Here is a 17,248-nt window from a genome sequence, read left to right as displayed (position 1 = left end):
CAGGACAGCCAAAGCTATACAGAGAAACCTTACCTCAAAAAAGACAAAACAACCAAACAGCCAAACAAAAAATGCTAGGCTGCTCTCTACCACTGACCCAAATCTCCAGGCCTCTTTGTATTTTGAAACAAGGGCTCACTAAATTACCTAGGTCCAAGGCAGCCCTTGAAATCACTCTATCCCAGGCTGGTGTTTTAGTAATGATCCTCTTGCCTCAGCCTGTCAGGTAATTGAGAAGACAAGCTTTTAACTACCAGGCCCAGCTTCCACTCAGGTGTCCTGAGTGCATGATTATTACCATACTGGTAACATAGCCATGGGTACAAGCCACAACATACGAAGATGGAGCTTCTTACTTGGGCTCTGGAGATGCAAGTTGCTGCACCTGGAGCTAGCTAAACTAAATGCAGAGTCCTGGCTCAGGACGTTGCATGTCCTCACCACCACCCAAAGGCCTCATGAGTGGCCTGTAGGCCAAAAGAAGAGTGCCCAGGGCTCCTCCAGCAGCCAGCCACTCAGCACTCGGGAGACACGGAGCTGAGAGATACGGTTACAGGAACAGCATCCACAGCACCCAGCGTTATCTGCCTACAAAGCTGCAGGACGAGGAGAATGGTGAGGCTGCTGAGACCCCGGGGCTGGGAGTCCTGCCAGCCCACTGCTGTCGGTCCCAGCAAGGAAGCTCAGGCTGGAAAAACCCTTCTGTGCTGCTCAAAAACATTCACAGCTCTGTGGCTACTCCCTGGAGCGCTAGCCATCCAAGTACGTCCCTGCACTGCCAAGGCCCATCAGCACTGTAGAACTGGCTTGGCTGAGTTCTTCAGGGATGGACTGGGGTACACAGGAGAATAGTGAGGTGGCCTCCCGTCACAGGTTGGTTGTTAGGTTACCCTGAAGGTAACCCACATGGTGTAGACTTGGCTAAGCCTGATGTACTGATGACTTTGAACACTGAGTGTAGAGATAAAACAAACTCTTTCTGGCCGGGCATCATGGCACACGCCTTTAATCCCAGTACTTGGGAGGCAGAGGCAGGTGGATGTTTGTGAGTTCAAGGCCAGCATGGTCTATAAAGTGAGTTCAGGACAGCCAGAGCTCTGTTACATAGAGAAACCCTGCCTTGGGGAAAACAAAAAACAAAACCTCTTTCTGACTGCTGCAGTGAGGGCTGGAGATGTCTGTCACTTTCCTCATGGCTAGAGAAGTGCTCTCCACTGTAAACACACATTGCTCAGACTTCATAAAGCTGATCTAGATAAGTGGCACAACAGAACACAACTCTCATAAGATGTTAACGACATATACCAAACACTGCCAGACAACATCAATTGCAGCACAGTATTCCTGTGATTGCTGTAAACTCAACTATTTGCTGACTGAAGGAGAAACAAGGTCGCCCTCTGCTGGCCCACATCACACATACCCTCTGCAAAGCTGGGACCATCAGGCAGCTGCCAAACAGTACCCTCCCTCCTGTATCCTCAGGCTCCAGCACTTCCCACACCTTCAACGTGCCTCCTAGCAGCCACAGAGTGGTCAGCAGAGTCTCTAAGTACCAGAAATGAGGTGCTCGTGGCTTCAGGCTGTGGCAGTGGATGGCTTCAAATTTGACCTTTTCCTCAGTAAAGACCTTTGTTTCCACCTCAATGCTACCTCCCAAAACAGAACTCACAAGTCAGACTGCCCAAGTCGGCTGGCCCACCACCCTCTAAGACAGTGCTTCTCACTCAACCTTCTTAATGCTGCCAACCTTTAATATGGTTCCTCAAGTTGTGGAACCATATTAAATTATTTCAGCCATAAAATTATTTCATTACTTCATAACTGTAATTTTATATATCTAATACATACCCTGTGAAAGGGTCATTTAACCCCCAAAATAGTCGTAACCCATAGGATGGAAACCGCAACTCTAAGGCTAGGTTCAGGAACTAGGCTCAGGGTCCAGGTTTGGGATTTGGGTTCAGGACAGAATTCCATGGGGCGGTAGCAGCTCTGATGCCTATTTTCTCTGTTTGGAAACCAGCTGAAGGACCCTGTGAGATGTCTCAACAGGAAAAGGCACTTGCTAAGGACTTGAGTCTTGTCCCTAGACCTACATGGTACAAGGAGAGAATTGACTCTTGCAAGTCCTGACCTGCGTGCGCGCGTGCGCGCGCGCGCGCGCACACACACACACAATTTTTTTTTTTTTAATTCATTACAGCCAGGCAGAGGCAGGTGGATCACTCTGAGTTTGAGGCCAGCCTGGTCTACAAAGTAAGTCCAAGACAGCCAAGGCTACACAGAGAAACCCTGTCTTGGAAAACAAAAATTTAATTAAAACTAGCAGAGAGAAACACGGGATGATGACTTCAGTTGGTAGCTGTGAAGAGAAGTGGGTGACAGAGTTTGGACTGTGACAGTTTTGTGTCTTTCAGTCAAAGTCTCACAGCCCAACTCCCCTAAGTGCAGCCATCTCCCTCAGCTCTGGTTCCACGCAGCCCCAGGCATAGGTGCTCCACTCCCACTCCATCACCTCCATCCATAGTAATGTACTCTGCAGCGTGCCTGGCACAAATGGCCTCTGTGGCTCCTAGGACTGCAGGGCTGCATCCCTGCCCACTACCAGGCACCCAGAACACCTGTCCGTACCTCTCTCTGCCCTGCCTGGGATTCCCATCACTCCAGCCCCATCCAGGGACCCAAGTATCTCTGCTCTATCTCAGCACCAGGTCCTCACTCAGGGAGATGCAGTACCCTGTCAGCCCGTGAGTCCCAGGAATACCATTTCTGCCCACAAACAACCTGGCCTATCTAACAGACAGGTGGCCTTCCGGTCTCCACCTCAAGGGACACAGTGCATGGGGTACACCTCTGACGGCACAGGAGCACGCTATAGCTTTCATTCTGTCTGGCCTGCCCAGAGACAGGGCTCCCTCTTTGCTAGCAATTCCACAGAAGTCCCCTCCTACTTAACACTAAGCTAGGGCACAGCCTGAGTCTTTGGAATCTCTGAAGGTGCCCTTGACACATGGGTTTTCAGTACTTTGTAAGTATCCTTGGCTATAACATAGGATGAACAGCCCCCAAGAGCAGGAATGTAGCCACCATGGCACGACTGGCATGAGTGACTTCACAGGAAGATTTGCTCAGGGACAGGGCAGAATGCCAAACCAACAAGAGCAACTGGGTCCTCTGTTGGGAGAGGCTGACCTGGGTCTCCCACCACAAGAACTTAGTGAGTAAAAAAACAGAATCTTCTAACTCTGGTGATGCCTGCCAGTTAAAATGGCCAAGTGCAGACTCCTGGGACCTTTCAGCCTCAGGTCTATGAACTCACCCTGTTCCTTTGTCCTCTCTCAGGCCCGACGTTCAGCTCCTCATATTTCTTCAGAGCCAGTTCCAGTTCCATTTTCAGGTCAATGGCCTTTTTTAAGTCTCCACTATAGATCCCTGCACGTGTAAACCGCTGTAAAACAAAGGATGACTCACAAAGGTCCCAGTCAGTCCCTAGAGATGCTGGGCTGGCCAGAAGTCCCATGGCCTTGTAGGAAGGGACAAAGTGCTAGGGATGGTGAGAATGCTCATCCCCACCCAGGTCAGTGTTCCCGTCTTCCACATCCTTGCTTTTCCTGGGCATTCAGCCCAAGTTCACTGCTGAAGGCCAGATACCCTGCCTCACCTGGACCCAGGAGCACACAGTTGGCAGAAACTTGTTCTGGATGAGTTTGAGTGAGTCTCGGGCAGCTTGGAAGACAGCAAGGTTGTCTTCATTCTCCTGTACCTTCAGACCATCTACATCAAGACAAAGAAAGTCACAGAGGGATGCTGAGGCTGGCCACGTAGCAGAGGCCATTATACCCAGTGGAAATGGGACTCCTACCTGGTCCCAGATACTGGTCAACCCTGAGAGAAAAACACAGTCTTAGAAACAATCCAAAAAAGGTAGGTGGATGAACAAGAAAGCACCTTGTGCCCCAAGGCTGGAATGTCAGGGCCAAGCACAACTCTGCCACATCCCTGTCACTGTTAACACAGCAAGAAATCATGCTTTGATCATATTTTCCTCCTAGGTGGATGCCCATCCAGCCTGTCAGGGACTCCTTCTCAAAGCTCATTGGGAGAGGACAAAAATGGCAGAGAATTCCATGTAGCTGGTTCATGGCGATGGAAGTCTAGCACGGTGGCAGAAACCCAGAGCAGAGTTACACAGGAAAGAGGTCCTTCTACTTCTCATAGCCCAACCCAAGGAGCTGCTGGCCCCAAGTCTAAATCCTAATCCTACCATGGGATAAGCCAGTGCCAGGGAGAGAGCTACAGGTCTGGCTAGAGCGGTGCATGGAGGGACTGAGCAGCACCTACAGTCATTACCTGATGAGAATTCCACATCCAGCGAGTACTTGTGGGAACCCAGCCCATGGCTCCGCAGGAAGTCCTCTGGGTCGCTGTGTTCATCCTCAACCCTGCAGGGGTCTTGCGTGGCTGTTTGGGCTAGTGCCTTCAGACCAACAACAGATCCTACATGGTATGCAGAGGCAACTAGGTCCTTGCTACAGCATGGCTGCTCTTCATCCTGGGGTCCAGGGAGACCAGACTCAGGAGGAGTTGCCATGTCCAAGCTCAAGGTGCAAGGAGCACGGCCCTCTGTTATACCAGATGTCTCACCAAAAAATTTCTCCTCTGGGTGTGGGCCAAAATCCAAGGGCACCAGCAGCCTAAAGCAGCTCTCCACTTCTGTCAAGCAGCATCCAATTTCATCAGCCATTTCTGCAGACATTGAGATACCTGCTTATTCTGTCATCTTGAGCCAAAGAACCAAGATGCTCTCCAGGGCATCACAGGGTCATGATGCCTCCAGGAAAAGCCAATGCCCTGGCACATGAATCATAACATTTTCAATGATTTAATAAACTATCCTGCACAGTAGCTGGTATGATCATGGTGTGCTTGTGTGGCAGCTCACAGGAGTCTATATGACCACTACCAAAGGCTAACCTTCCACTCAGGATGGTGTTCCCAGAGAGGCCACACTCCCTGCCAGGGCAGGACATGCTATCGCTATCACCCGTGTTACAGGGTGCCCCCTCCTGGAGCCTTTTAAGCCTTGCACAGCACAGCTGTCTACTTGCAGCTTTATCCAGTGCCCGGGCTTTCAAGGCTGACGACCAGGACAAGCATGTGACGGAGGCTCAGGACACAGAAAGGACCCAAGACTTGTATCTAAAAACAGAGCAGAGCTGACCCATCTCCCAAGGACTGGCTCTCATGAAGGATAAGTATCTGTGGAAGGGAACTAGTAAGAACAGATGCGGGACAGGAGAAGAATGGACACGACAGCCTCCAGCTAGTGCCCAAGCACAGACCTCTTCCTGGATCCACACCAGCATCCAGCCTCTCTGCTCAGGGAGTCTTTTTTGCTTGTTTTTGTTTGTTTGTTTGTTTGGTTGGTTGTTGATTTTGTTTTGTTTTTTGGGACAGGGTTTCTCTGCGTAACAGCCCTGCCTGTCCTGAAACTCTCTTTGTAGACCAGGCTAGCCTCGCCTGCCTCTGCCTCCCACATGCTGGGATTAAAGGTGTGCACCACCACACCCTGCATGTGGCTGCTCAGGGAGTCCTAAGCCAAATAGCTGCAGAAGGACTAAGAGACAGGAGACACACGAGCAGCCTGTGAAGGCTCAAGCCCGTCCTGAGCCATCTTGTTCTGCAAGCCTGCCTGCCTGGGTCTCAGACCAGACTGAAGAACAGCACAAGGGCCCCAGGGGCAGCTGTAAGGGCTTAGCCTAGGAACTTACCTTCCATTTCCTTCTTAGCCCGTTCAGCACTTTCTCTGTGGATTTTATCCAAGTGCTTCTGTTTCTCCTCCTCTCGCTTCCTTTCTGCCACAGTCCTAACATTTATATCCCGAAAATCCACCTGGGAAATTGAGAAGGAAGTTTAGGACTGCCTACAGCAAACACAAACCCAAAGTGAAAAAGACACACTGCCATCAACCCAACGCCAGGGCCTCGGTGGTTGTTAGTCTACGGCACTTCAAACAGGCTGCCTCATCTTGCCACATCTTCCGCTAGATGGCAGAGGGAAGCCATCCAGTGCCAAGTCCAACACTGTTAGGAAACAGTGTGCCCCTCTAACTGCAGGTAGGGGCTGCCAGCTAGATCCAGAGGTTAAACAGCATGCAGGCTAAACTCCAGAGAGTAGGGAACCATACAGGACTACAACCACGTAGGAAGGCCCAGCCATTTGCTTGTGCTACTGACAGGGGCATGGCAGAATCTGGGAAGTGACAGGAGGTCTGGAAGATATAACAGAACCTGGTATCTTACTAAGCACCAGTCAGAGCCCATGGCAAGAACTAAGCAGGGCTTACTAGCCAGAACAGGGTATGTTCCAGAAAGGGGAGCCCACCCTAAAGCTGAGGGCATCTAGGACTATGATTCTACATGCTCAGCTCTGCTCTCAGGGGTCAGGAGCACTTTTCCACCCCAAGGCTTTAGGGAGCATCCTCCAGCTGCCTTGCCTACCCAACCTGTGCAAGCTGCCAAATACTTGACGAAAAGAGCTCTCTCACTCATTGGCTAGCCTGTCTCACCGACCTCATGGACTCCAACTGTACTGTCCGAAACCTACTTACCTTTTTGGTGTGTTTTAGGAAGTGGTAGCCTAAAGCTAGCTTCCTGTAGGCCTCCCCAAACTTCTCATTCCAGCCTTCCACAGCCTGCATGGCTGCCTGCCGCAGCCTCTGCGCTGTTTCTCGTGGGGGTGGCAGGGGACAGTCATTATCTGTGCCCAGTGTGAGCTCTAGGAACTCCTGGAAGTCAGAAACAAGCAGCAGCCTGAACTGATGAGACCTGGTGAAGAGCTCATCCATGATCTGGAAGGCGGAGAGGCGGATCTCAGCATGGTCCTGGGTCAGCTGTGTCATCAGCAGGCGGTAGGCATTGCTCAGCTGCTCCTCTGAGGACCTAGGAACACAAATGTTCACTCATGAAAGACAACTAAGTGTCCCTTCTGAAGTGGGGACACTACATTTACAAGTGGCAGGGACTGTGGCATCCAATCTTCATTCTTTCCTTCTGAAGCTGAGTGGACATATCAATGTCTAAGCACCAATGTGGCCTACTCCTGGCCTTTTCTGTACTGCCCATGAGCCAAGGACATTTTCTACATTTTCAAATGGCTAAAGAAGTTGTTGATGTAGCGTGGTGGTAATGCGCCTGACTAGGATGTGTGAGGTCCTCAGCAGGATCTCTAGCACTGCAAAGGTAAATGCATGATTGAAACACACTAAAGAATACTTCTTGACATACAAACATTACATTAAGAATCAAATGTTGGGCCTGGCATGGTGGCACACACCTTTAATCCCAGCACTGGGGAGGCAGAGGCAGACCTGTAAGTTCGAGGCCAGCCTGGCCTACAAAGTGAGTCTAGGACAGCCAAGGGTACACAGAGAAACCTTGTCTCAAAATCAAAAGAAAACAACAACAAAAAAAACCCAAACAATAATAACAACAACAACAACAACAAAACAAAAACCAAAAAGAATCATATGTTAGCCAGGTGTGGTGGCGGGAGGATCGCTGTGAGTTCGAGGACATCCTGGTCTACAAAGTGAGTCCAGGACAGCCAAGATAACATAAAGAAACCTGTCTCAAAAAAGTGAAAACAAAAACAAAAACAAAAAAACCCAAATGTTAGGAGCTAGAGAGATGGCTCAGGCTGCTCTTCTAGAGGACCTTGGTTTGATTCTTAGCACCTACATGCCAGCTCAGAAGCATCCCTATCTCTGGTTCCGGGAGACCCAACATACTCTTTAGGCTTCCCTAGGCAGCAGACATGAACATGGTGCACAAACATACATGCAGGCAAAACACCCGTACACATAAAATAAAATAATTTTAAAAAAGTAAATGCCAACGGGTTTTGTTGAGACACAGGTACCCCTGGATGGTCCACCATTACTTTAACAGTTGATATCCACAGTGTGCACAGATCCTTCAGAGGATAACAGTAAGGCAGGGAACAGGGCAGAGTGAGGTTCGGAAGGCCTCATACAAGAGTAACACGAACAACTGGGCCGCTGGATGGCGGCGCACGCCTTCAATTTCAGCATTACAGAGTGAGTCCAGGACAGCCAAGGCTGCACAGAGACACCCTGTCTCAAAAAGCAAACCAAACCAACCAAACAACAACAACGAAACAGAAAAAAGAAAAAGCAAGTTGGCAAAGAAGACTGTAGCCTCAGCTAAGATCAACTAAAACATGCTGGTGCTACTGGCCCAGGAACAGAGGCACCTCAGAAGGCTGAGAGAAAGCAGTGATTCATTATAATACTAAAATACACACGCCTGGGTGGGAATTTAAGATGTTAGTGGGTCATGAAATTGTATACAGAACTACACAGAACAGAAGATAGCCAGAAAGTTTGCACTACGTAAATAAGCTCCCCCTGGAAGTATTTCCTTCCTTCATTCCCTCCCTCCCGCCTTCCTTCTTTCTTTCTTTTTAAAAAAAGATGTACTGCCAGTGCATGTGTGTTAGTGCAGGTGCACACATGTCATGGCGTGCATGTGGAGGTCGGAAGACAACTTTCAAGAGTCACCCTCTCGTTCCCAGAGCCAACTCAGGCTGACAAGCATGTAAGGTAAGTGCCTTTACCTGCTGAGCCACTAGCATGCCAGCTGCTTGAAGACGCCCATCACAGGATAATCTGGCTGGTCACTATCAGAGGTTAGACACTACCCCTTCATGCATCAAGATATGCTGTAAAAGTCACACATCAGGTGCTGGGTGTGGTGGCACGTACCTTTAATCTCAGCACTCAATGAGTCTCAGCACTCAAATGAGGCCAGCCTGGTCTACATATGAGTTTCCAAGCCAGCCAAGGCTACATAGTGAAATATATTTAAAAAAAAAAAAAAAAAAAGTCACACACCACTACATCCAGTGGCAACTTTCTGGTAAGGACAAATAACTTTAAAGGAGCCCATCAAGCCACGCCCCCACACACCTCAGCCATCACTTTGTCTCCTCTATCACCTGCCCAGGAGCTTAGGTGATAGCAGGCACAGTGTAGATGAGGGCGCTGGCTGGATGCTCGGAGCATTCAATTATGCAGCATCTGTCTGGGCAGAGGCATGGTGCAGGGGCTCCAGTCTGGAAGTCGCTCTGGTGCTTCCCTGCACGGTGGAGGCTCTGATGTCCCTCTCCAGCTGTATCCTTTGTTACAGAGCCTCTCACTAGAAGCGCTGGACTTCTGAGTGGCTTCCCCGTGCCGCCCATGTTCTGCTCCCTTGCCTTGCCCTCCCTGCTCACTTACAGTAGACAGTCCATCTATAAGGTCACTGATTTAGCTTCCCAGGTAGTTTATATTCCCTTATACACGAGGTCCAAAGTCAAAGAGAAAAATTGCCAGTTTCCACTTTTACCCTGGATGACAACCTGGAAAAACCCGTGCAGGCAAGCCTCTTCTCTGATTAACCTCACTGCCTGGGACTTTTTAGAAGCTCCCAGGAGAAGCCTTTTTCCACTGAGGTAGAAAGAAATGTGCCTGTAGCAAGGACTTGCATTCCATTCCCAGGAAAGTTAATGCAGGGCAAGGTCCCCGAAGAGACATCACTAGCTGGTTCCAACTCTAGCTGAGAATAGAAACAGAAAAGCTGGGGGCACAAAGCAGTGTTTCTAACCTTTGGGGGAGCCTCACTCAATTAACCCAGAACCCCTAGCGTGTGATGGACTAGGGGATCCCAATCTGCCAAGCCTTCTTGAGGATTCTACACGCAAGCCTCAGAGGCTGCTTCTTTTCTTTCCTCTTAGGATACACCCTATGTTACCTTGGATGCCCGGATGCAGCGCGTCCTCAAGAACTGAAATTATGCTTGCTCTTACCCTGTCAAACGGCCTAGCAGGTAGATGTGCTTGCTGGGTATGTCTGGAGATCTGAGTTTGAGCCCTAGAACCGACCTAAAGGTGGAAGAAGAGAACCAGCTCCTCAAAGTGGTCCCTGACCTCCACAAGTACCTGAATATACTTGCATGTGTGCACATGTGCACTCACGTGTGTCCATGTGCACACATATACACCAAAAAATGTAAATAAAGAAATATAATTGGTGTTGAGAGCCTAAAGAAGAAGAGGCTAATATTTTACAGTAACAGCTTCTGGTCTCAATATAGGCTGGCTGGTGGGAGGTCTGGCCAAAGGGTGGAAGGATCTATATTTGGTTCTCACTATTTGTACTCCTGACAAAAAGCAGAGTATCTGGGAAGAAAGGAGGACGTATAACAACAGATCATTTACTTATACTCTCACCTCTGCCCACTCCGAATGCTCTCCCAGATCAGGAACCCACTGATTGGGATCCTGACACCAGCAGACATAGGCTGGTGATAGCCTCCTTGCAGGGACGAGGAGTTAAAAAACCTGTTAACAATGACAAGGCCAGGAAAGTTGTTCCGTGTCCTCCTTACTTTTCTGTTGCTGTGATAAGACCATGACAAAGGTGACTTACAGAGGAGTTTATTTAGAGGTGGAGGCTACAGTGGTGGACAGTAGCTGGGAGCGCACATCTTAAACCTCAAGCAGGAGGCAGAGAAAGCGCTGTGGATGGTAGGAGGCTTTTGGAGCCTCAAAGCCTGCCGGGGCGACACACCTCTTCCAACAATAAACACCTATTGAGGTCCCTCAGGAAATTATAATGTGGTCTGGAAACGTTAATTTTATTTCCAATACTGGTTGGCTCTTTCTGTCCTGATTGTTGGGTTTGTTTTGTTTATTTTCTGGTTAATTTGACACAAGCTATAGTTATTTGGGAAGGAAAAAAACCTCAGTTGAGACTCTTTCCAATTGCCTTTAGGCAAGTCTGTGGGGGCATTTTCTTGAGTAATGTTGATGTGGGAGGGCCCAGCCTACTGAGGTATCCCACCATGGGGCAGGTAGTCCCCACTGTATGAGAAAGCAGCCTGAGGAAGCAGTGGGGAGTAAGCAAGTAAGCAGCATTCCTAAACGGCCTTTGCTTCAGCTCTTCCCTCCTTCAAGTTCCTGCCCTGATTTCCCTCAGTGGGGAATGTGACCGGAGAGGTTGTTTTTGTTTGTTTGGTTTTTTGTTGTTGTTGTTTTTGTTTTTTTAAAGCCCTTTTCTCTGCAAGTTGCTTCTGGTCACAGTGTTTTTATGACAGCAATAGGAAAGTAACTAGAGCACAGCCTTAAGCAATAACCCCAGATCCTCTCCAAACAAAAGTGTGCATAACTGGGTTCATGGGAATGCTCAAAAGCCAAAGGACCTACTGTTTTCAGCCCCAACCTTTGTAATTGCCCCAACATGGTCCAACAACAAACACACCACTGGGAGTCCTCAACTAAAAGTTAGGAGCCTTCCTACATCAGAGATCACTTCTGCAGCTAGACTGTAATGTAGATATCCAGGGCACTTGCAAGCTATACCAGCCACAGCAATGCTCACACACGAACCTGTTAAAGATGTAAGTACCTTCTGTTATTTGCTGACAACTTCTCAGGGTGGACAGAGGCCTACCCCATCCAGACTAAAAGAATTCAAGCTATTCTTGATGTCCAACAATTAACTAATGAAGAAGTTAGTCTCTAGACTAAAACATGTTTTGAGTCTTCATAGTCTCAAGAATGTCTTAAAGAGAGGCCGAAGAGATGGCTCAGTGGTTAAGAGTACATGTTCTTTTTTAAAAATATATTTTATTAATTTATTCATATTACATCTCAACTGTTATCCCATCCCTTGTATCCTCCCATTCCTCCCTCCCTCCCATTTTCCCGTTACTCCCCTCCCCTATGACTGTGACTGAGAGGGACCTCCTCTCCCTGTATATGCTCGTAGGGTATCATGTCTCTTCTTGGTAGTACTTGTTGTTCTTGCAAAAGACCTCAGTTCAATTCCCAGAACCCTTTAATGGCTTACAGTCATCTGTAACCCCAATTCCAGGGGATCCAATGGGTATACACACAGTGCACATACATGCATATGAGAAAAGTATTAATACATACAAAGTAAATAAATAAATCTTTAAAAAATTAATGTCTTAAAGACAATGTTGTTTCCTGTTATTAAAAAACACAAAATCTCTTTCTTTTCAAACAAAAAGATGTCTTAAGTTCTTAAACATAAAGCTAAGTCCTATTTACAAATCTCTCAGTAGTTGTAACCTTGTGCTGCGTTTTAGTTTTCTTCATTACTTACGAGGGTACATATAGGTGGGTGTCCATGTCTCCATATGTGTATAGGTGCATGTGTACACGTATGCACATATATACACACGAATGTGTATGTGCATGTGTACATGTATGTGTGTATATACATGAGTGTGTGTGTGTGTGTGTGTGTGTGTGTGTGTGAAGGCCAGAGATCAAAATCAGATGTTGTTCCTCAGAGGCTGTCTACTTTGTTTTCTGACACATGGTCTTTCTCTGGGATCTGGGGCTCAATGACCAGGCTAGGCTAGAAGGCCGGCAGCACCACGGATCGTCATGTCTCTGTCTTCCCAGGACGGCCATTACAATGTAATCCCCTCAGGTCACATTCCTCACGGAGGGAAATCAGGGCAGGAACCTGAAGAAGGGAGGAGCGGAAGCAGAGGCCGCTTAGGAGTGCTGCTTACTTGCTTACTCCCCGTTACAGTGTAATCCTGGGATTCCACCCAGCTTTCTGCATGTATGACAGGAATCAAACTCAGGGCCTCATGTGTATTCGGAAGTACCTGACCAGTTCTTCTCTCCTGCCTTCACGACATTTTTTATATGGCGGAATGACAGTCAATGATTGCAACCTCACACTGTTTTCCTTTTACTCTGTTCCAGCACTGACTTCCTTCTTGAAATTATTCTCTTACACCTTGTCAAATTCCCAATATATAACCAGTAGCATGGCTTCTTTTTTCTTTTCCAAGCCTAAGGATCTATCTCATTCCTAAAGTCAAAAATTACGACGAGGTCAGCTGTCCTACATGGCTTCATGGCTCTTGATATGCTAACAACAGCCCACATCACAGGGAGTTTTGAAAAACAAAAACAAGAACAAGAGCAAAACAAAAATGCTAACGAGGCATTATCTTAGTTACTCCCCTCCCTCACTCTCTCTGAGACAGGGTTTCTCTGTATAACAGACTTACTTTGTCTGTATGTCCTAGACTTACTTTGTAGACCAGGCTGGCCTTGAATTCACAGCAATCCACCTGTCTCTGCCTCCCCAGTGTGTGTGCCACCACACCCGGCCCTTACTCTTCTACTGCTGTGGTAAGACACCACAATCCAGACAACATACAGAAGAGTTCGCTGAGGCTGTGGTTTCAGAGAGTGAGTCCATGAACAGCATGGTGGGAAGCACGGCAGCAGGCAGGCAGCACAGTGCTGGAGCAATAGCTGAGCGCTCACATCTTGAGACCACACGATGCAGAAAGCTAACTAAGAATGGAGCGGGCTATTAAAACCTCCACGCCTACCCAGAGTGACACGACTCAACAAGGCGATACCTCCTAATCCCTCCCAAACCATTCCACCATTTGGGGGCCAGACATTCAAATATGTGAGCTGTTCTCATTCAAACCACCACAGACGTGGAAGGCATGAGGTGGTGATGTAGAAATACAGTAGGCAGAGCTAGAGAAGCTCACAATAAGACACATAAGGCCCCAACTCTTCATAGAGCAGAGACATTTGAGATATTTAATGTTCTCCCTGCTCTAGCCAGCCCCCTCCCTTGGAAGGGTATTCACTCTTAATATATTTTCTTGCTTTACCTGCTACCATGCTCACACCTCTGTTCTGAGACACAAAAGCCTAGAACTCCTCCTGAGGTGCCCTCAGAACCGCAGTGTCAGCAGGGCAGGCAGGCCCAGGTGCACAGCCCCACCCTCCTCTACAGGAAACGGAGTGAAAAGTTCTCCAAGTCCCCTGACTGGCTCTTCTTCCCCTCTAGACACCCTGTGTAAACCAGAGTTAGGAGTTTTCTGGGGTGTGCAACTAAACCAGGTCTAGACAAGAATTCTTACTGAAATGTAAATACTCTGCCACTTCACGAAGAATCACTTACGTTCTCTCCCTTTGTAAACAAAGGACCATTAGTGACCAAGCCAGTGAAGGAACTGTGCTTCCTAACTAAGTCTGACTGGCTCATGTGGCAAGGCAGGGACCACCAGCGTGCTTTCTTTGGAGGGGTTAGTAAAAATGAGAATAACGACCTTAAAGACGGGGAGAACGCTGATGGTGCATGCGCACAATCCCAACCACGCACTTGGTACGCTGAGGCTGGAAGATCAGAAATTCACAGCCAGCCTTAGCTACATAGTAAGAGGTTAATCTGGGCCACATGAGACTCTGCCTCAAACAAAACAAAAAAACAAAAAACAAAAAAAGAAAGGGAGAGCAGAGGTAGAAGTCGCTCAAAGGCATGGTTTGCCTAGCACGCTTCTCCAGCCAGGAAAGAAAAAAAGAAAAAAGGCCAGGGCCACTCACCCAGCCATGAGTTCCTTACTCCAACATTACAGATGATATACTTTTACTGGCATAATGATTGCTTTATAACACACAGGAATGGTCGGAAGCATCAAGCTCAGAGCCTGTGCTACACTCTGGACCCATGCGCACTGGGATTACAGCCCCACAACTCTTTTAGGGGTGCTTCTGTTTCTGAGAAGTTCTCCCTGGGTAGCCCACCTTGGCCTGGAACTCATGATCCTCCTGCCTCCATCTCCCAACAAGTAAGTGCCACCTTGCCCCCGTAGTCAGATAATTCCTTTCCAGGTGACGAAGGCAGGAGGTGGCAGAGATGTACAAGATGGCAGAGGGCTGGACTTGACGGGAACCCCACAATCTCTATAGTGTGGGTGCTCCGTGGGACAGTTACTATGTATGGTACGTTTACCCTAAATACATACTTGCAAATTTTCTTCAGGTCCTTCATTTTCTGAGCATTCAGTTGGGACTCTCCTGATGTTGTGAGCTCCTCTATCAACTGTGAAAGCTTCTGATCCATATCTAGAAACAAGGGACGCGGAGATGCCGGGTTAACACCCAGTACTTCACAGTCTTATCAACAAAGTTTATTGGGGGGCTTCCAAGAACTGGGGACTGTGGTAAGGGCTTTAAGACCTCAAGACCTTCGGTTAGCAAAGGTTTTGAAGATGAGCCTAACGCCGGCGGTCTACAGTCAGCTGTGTGGGAGACGTCGCCGCGGGTACAGGGGAAATGTCACTAAATTATACGTAAACTGGCCTTCGCAAGTGGTCGCGCAGGATACTCGCTCTCCGCAAGCGTCAGCTTCTAAACAACCACAGGGGCGACAGATCCAGTCCTGCGGGCGGAGAACCTGACGGACCACGACCCCTCAGTACACCGCACTCGCTGATGCATCCACCTCGGGACACTTGGCACCAACATTCCGCGGCCCCTGGGACACAGACCGCCGGAAGGAGCAGCGAGTTTCGTCCACCCTTTCCGGTGTAGGCAGAACCCTGCTAAAGGGCCCTGAGAGAAGCAGGCACATATTCGCGAAGACCCGCAGCGCAGGAGCGGAAGTCACCGCGACGCTCCGGTCCTAGTCCAGTTCCTTTCAGTTTTGGCCCCCGCCCATCATTTGCCTGGGTGGATCCACAGCGCAGGCGCGATGATGCAGCAACGCGATGACGCACACGCTGCCAGGGGGCGGGATAGTTCTAGAAGAACTACGCGCGAGAAAAAAGAGGCGGGAGGGCTCAGCAAGTTCTTAAAGGGGAGGTAGCTTTGGGTCAGGAGTCTGAAACCGAGGAACAGAAAGGAATTTTGATCTGGGCATCAATTCCTTGGCCACCAGGAGGCTCGCGGCCTACGTACAATTCCTGTACATTCGCTAAGAAAGCTCCGGAAGGGAGTCTGGGCGTAAGTCCGGTTGGGAGGGGTCGGCCCGCCTCCCTGACCGGGTCAGCTGTCCACCCTGAGGCCAGGCCATCGTGGGAAGTGGTTGCACCGACTGGATATTTTAACGTGTCAGTTCTGTCTCAACGTAGAATGACTTTAAAGGATATGGCGGCTCATGGCTAGAACTGCTTGCTTCCTTCGCTACAGCTTCACCGTGTCCAGGTCTCTGGCTCTTGCCTACCACATTGCTTCAACCCACCGGCCAGCTCTCGGTGGTGACCCTAGCCACTGTCACCTCAGCCCTCTCACTGCACGCTCTGCTTCCTAGAGTCAGCCTTTCCTGTGTCAGCTCCTGCTTCACCCAGCAAAGGAGAGGCAAACACCGGTCGTCCCTGTGTACCTTGCTTGCTTCGGGCCGCGGTTCTACACGCAGAAAACAGGCGTTCAGCAAGTCTGTGTGTCCGGCAGTACGGTCTTGCTTTTCTCAACCGGACTGCCTACTGCCCCACCCACCTACCCACCCGTCCCCGAATCTCGGCCAGTGGCCAGAGACAACTGGACTCTTTCCTCATTTGTGTTCAGTGTGTGAGGTTCTGGCAGCCCAACTTCTGAATTTGTTCAGGATCTGAGCTCTTCCCACACCCTCGTGGCCACTGCCAGGTCGCAGTCCCTATACACTCTTGGGTCACGGTCCTGCTGTTTCCCACTTCACGTGTATACACAAAGACAAGCCACATATTTGTTCCGAAAATAAATAAATAAACAAATCCTAAAGCTAAAAGAAAATTAAATGTGTTTACAATATTTTTATTACATTTATTTATTGGGAGAGTTAGAAGGTGTGATCAGGACGACAGGAGAGTTCTCTCCAGTGTGGTTACATCCCTCAAACTGAAGTTGCCAGACTTAGCAGCAAGTGCCTTTACCAGCGGAGTCATCTCAGAAGCTCTAAAATGTCTTTTAAAGAAGTAAAAGATAAGAGCTTCCCTCCCCCCACCCCCCACGCGCCTATGTGAAGCCAGGGTTGTATGTCTGTGCAGCAAGGCATCCTTCAAAAGCTGAGCTTGCTGCAAGCAGGAGCAGACATGCCAGCATGGCACGGGGAGGCCCGCCGGTGAAGGAAATGAGATCAGGTGCAGATGCTGAGCAACTGAAGAACTGTAAATGGTGAAGCTGATGGAATAATTTCAAATTCCTTTTATAAACTACAGTTCAATGGATTATGAAGTTTAATATTCAGGAAAAATATTATGACAAGTTACTCACGTGATGTGGAGGGGAAAATAGTAGCATATGTCCCAAGAATTGTATTCTTACATAAACTGGCATACTACTTGAAGGTGCACTGGCATAAACCGTCACATAGAATATAGTGGCATTTCAGTTGATGACAGACCAAATGCAA

General features: G+C 48.7%; 1 protein-coding gene across 1 annotated transcript in view; it reads right to left on the bottom strand.

Moving 5' to 3' along the window:
- Nucleotides 1-15,024, bottom strand: part of Uvssa (UV stimulated scaffold protein A) — a 34,745-nt gene extending 19,721 nt beyond the window's left edge. Inside the window, exons 1-6 of the mRNA XM_051165236.1 lie at nucleotides 14,886-15,024; nucleotides 6,614-6,944; nucleotides 5,775-5,895; nucleotides 4,354-4,749; nucleotides 3,665-3,777; nucleotides 3,323-3,451 (exon numbers count right to left, since the gene is read on the bottom strand). Of these exons, the coding sequence (XP_051021193.1) occupies nucleotides 3,323-3,451; nucleotides 3,665-3,777; nucleotides 4,354-4,749; nucleotides 5,775-5,895; nucleotides 6,614-6,944; nucleotides 14,886-14,983 (1,188 nt within the window). The 5' untranslated portion in view covers nucleotides 14,984-15,024. The remainder of the gene's footprint in view (nucleotides 1-3,322; nucleotides 3,452-3,664; nucleotides 3,778-4,353; nucleotides 4,750-5,774; nucleotides 5,896-6,613; nucleotides 6,945-14,885) is intronic.
- Between the last annotated feature and the right edge of the window lie 2,224 nt (nucleotides 15,025-17,248).

This window comes from Acomys russatus, chromosome 22 (genome assembly GCF_903995435.1).
Source record: "Acomys russatus chromosome 22, mAcoRus1.1, whole genome shotgun sequence".
Classification (NCBI taxonomy): Eukaryota; Metazoa; Chordata; class Mammalia; order Rodentia; family Muridae; genus Acomys; species Acomys russatus.
This window is presented reverse-complemented; position numbering and strand designations above follow the sequence as displayed.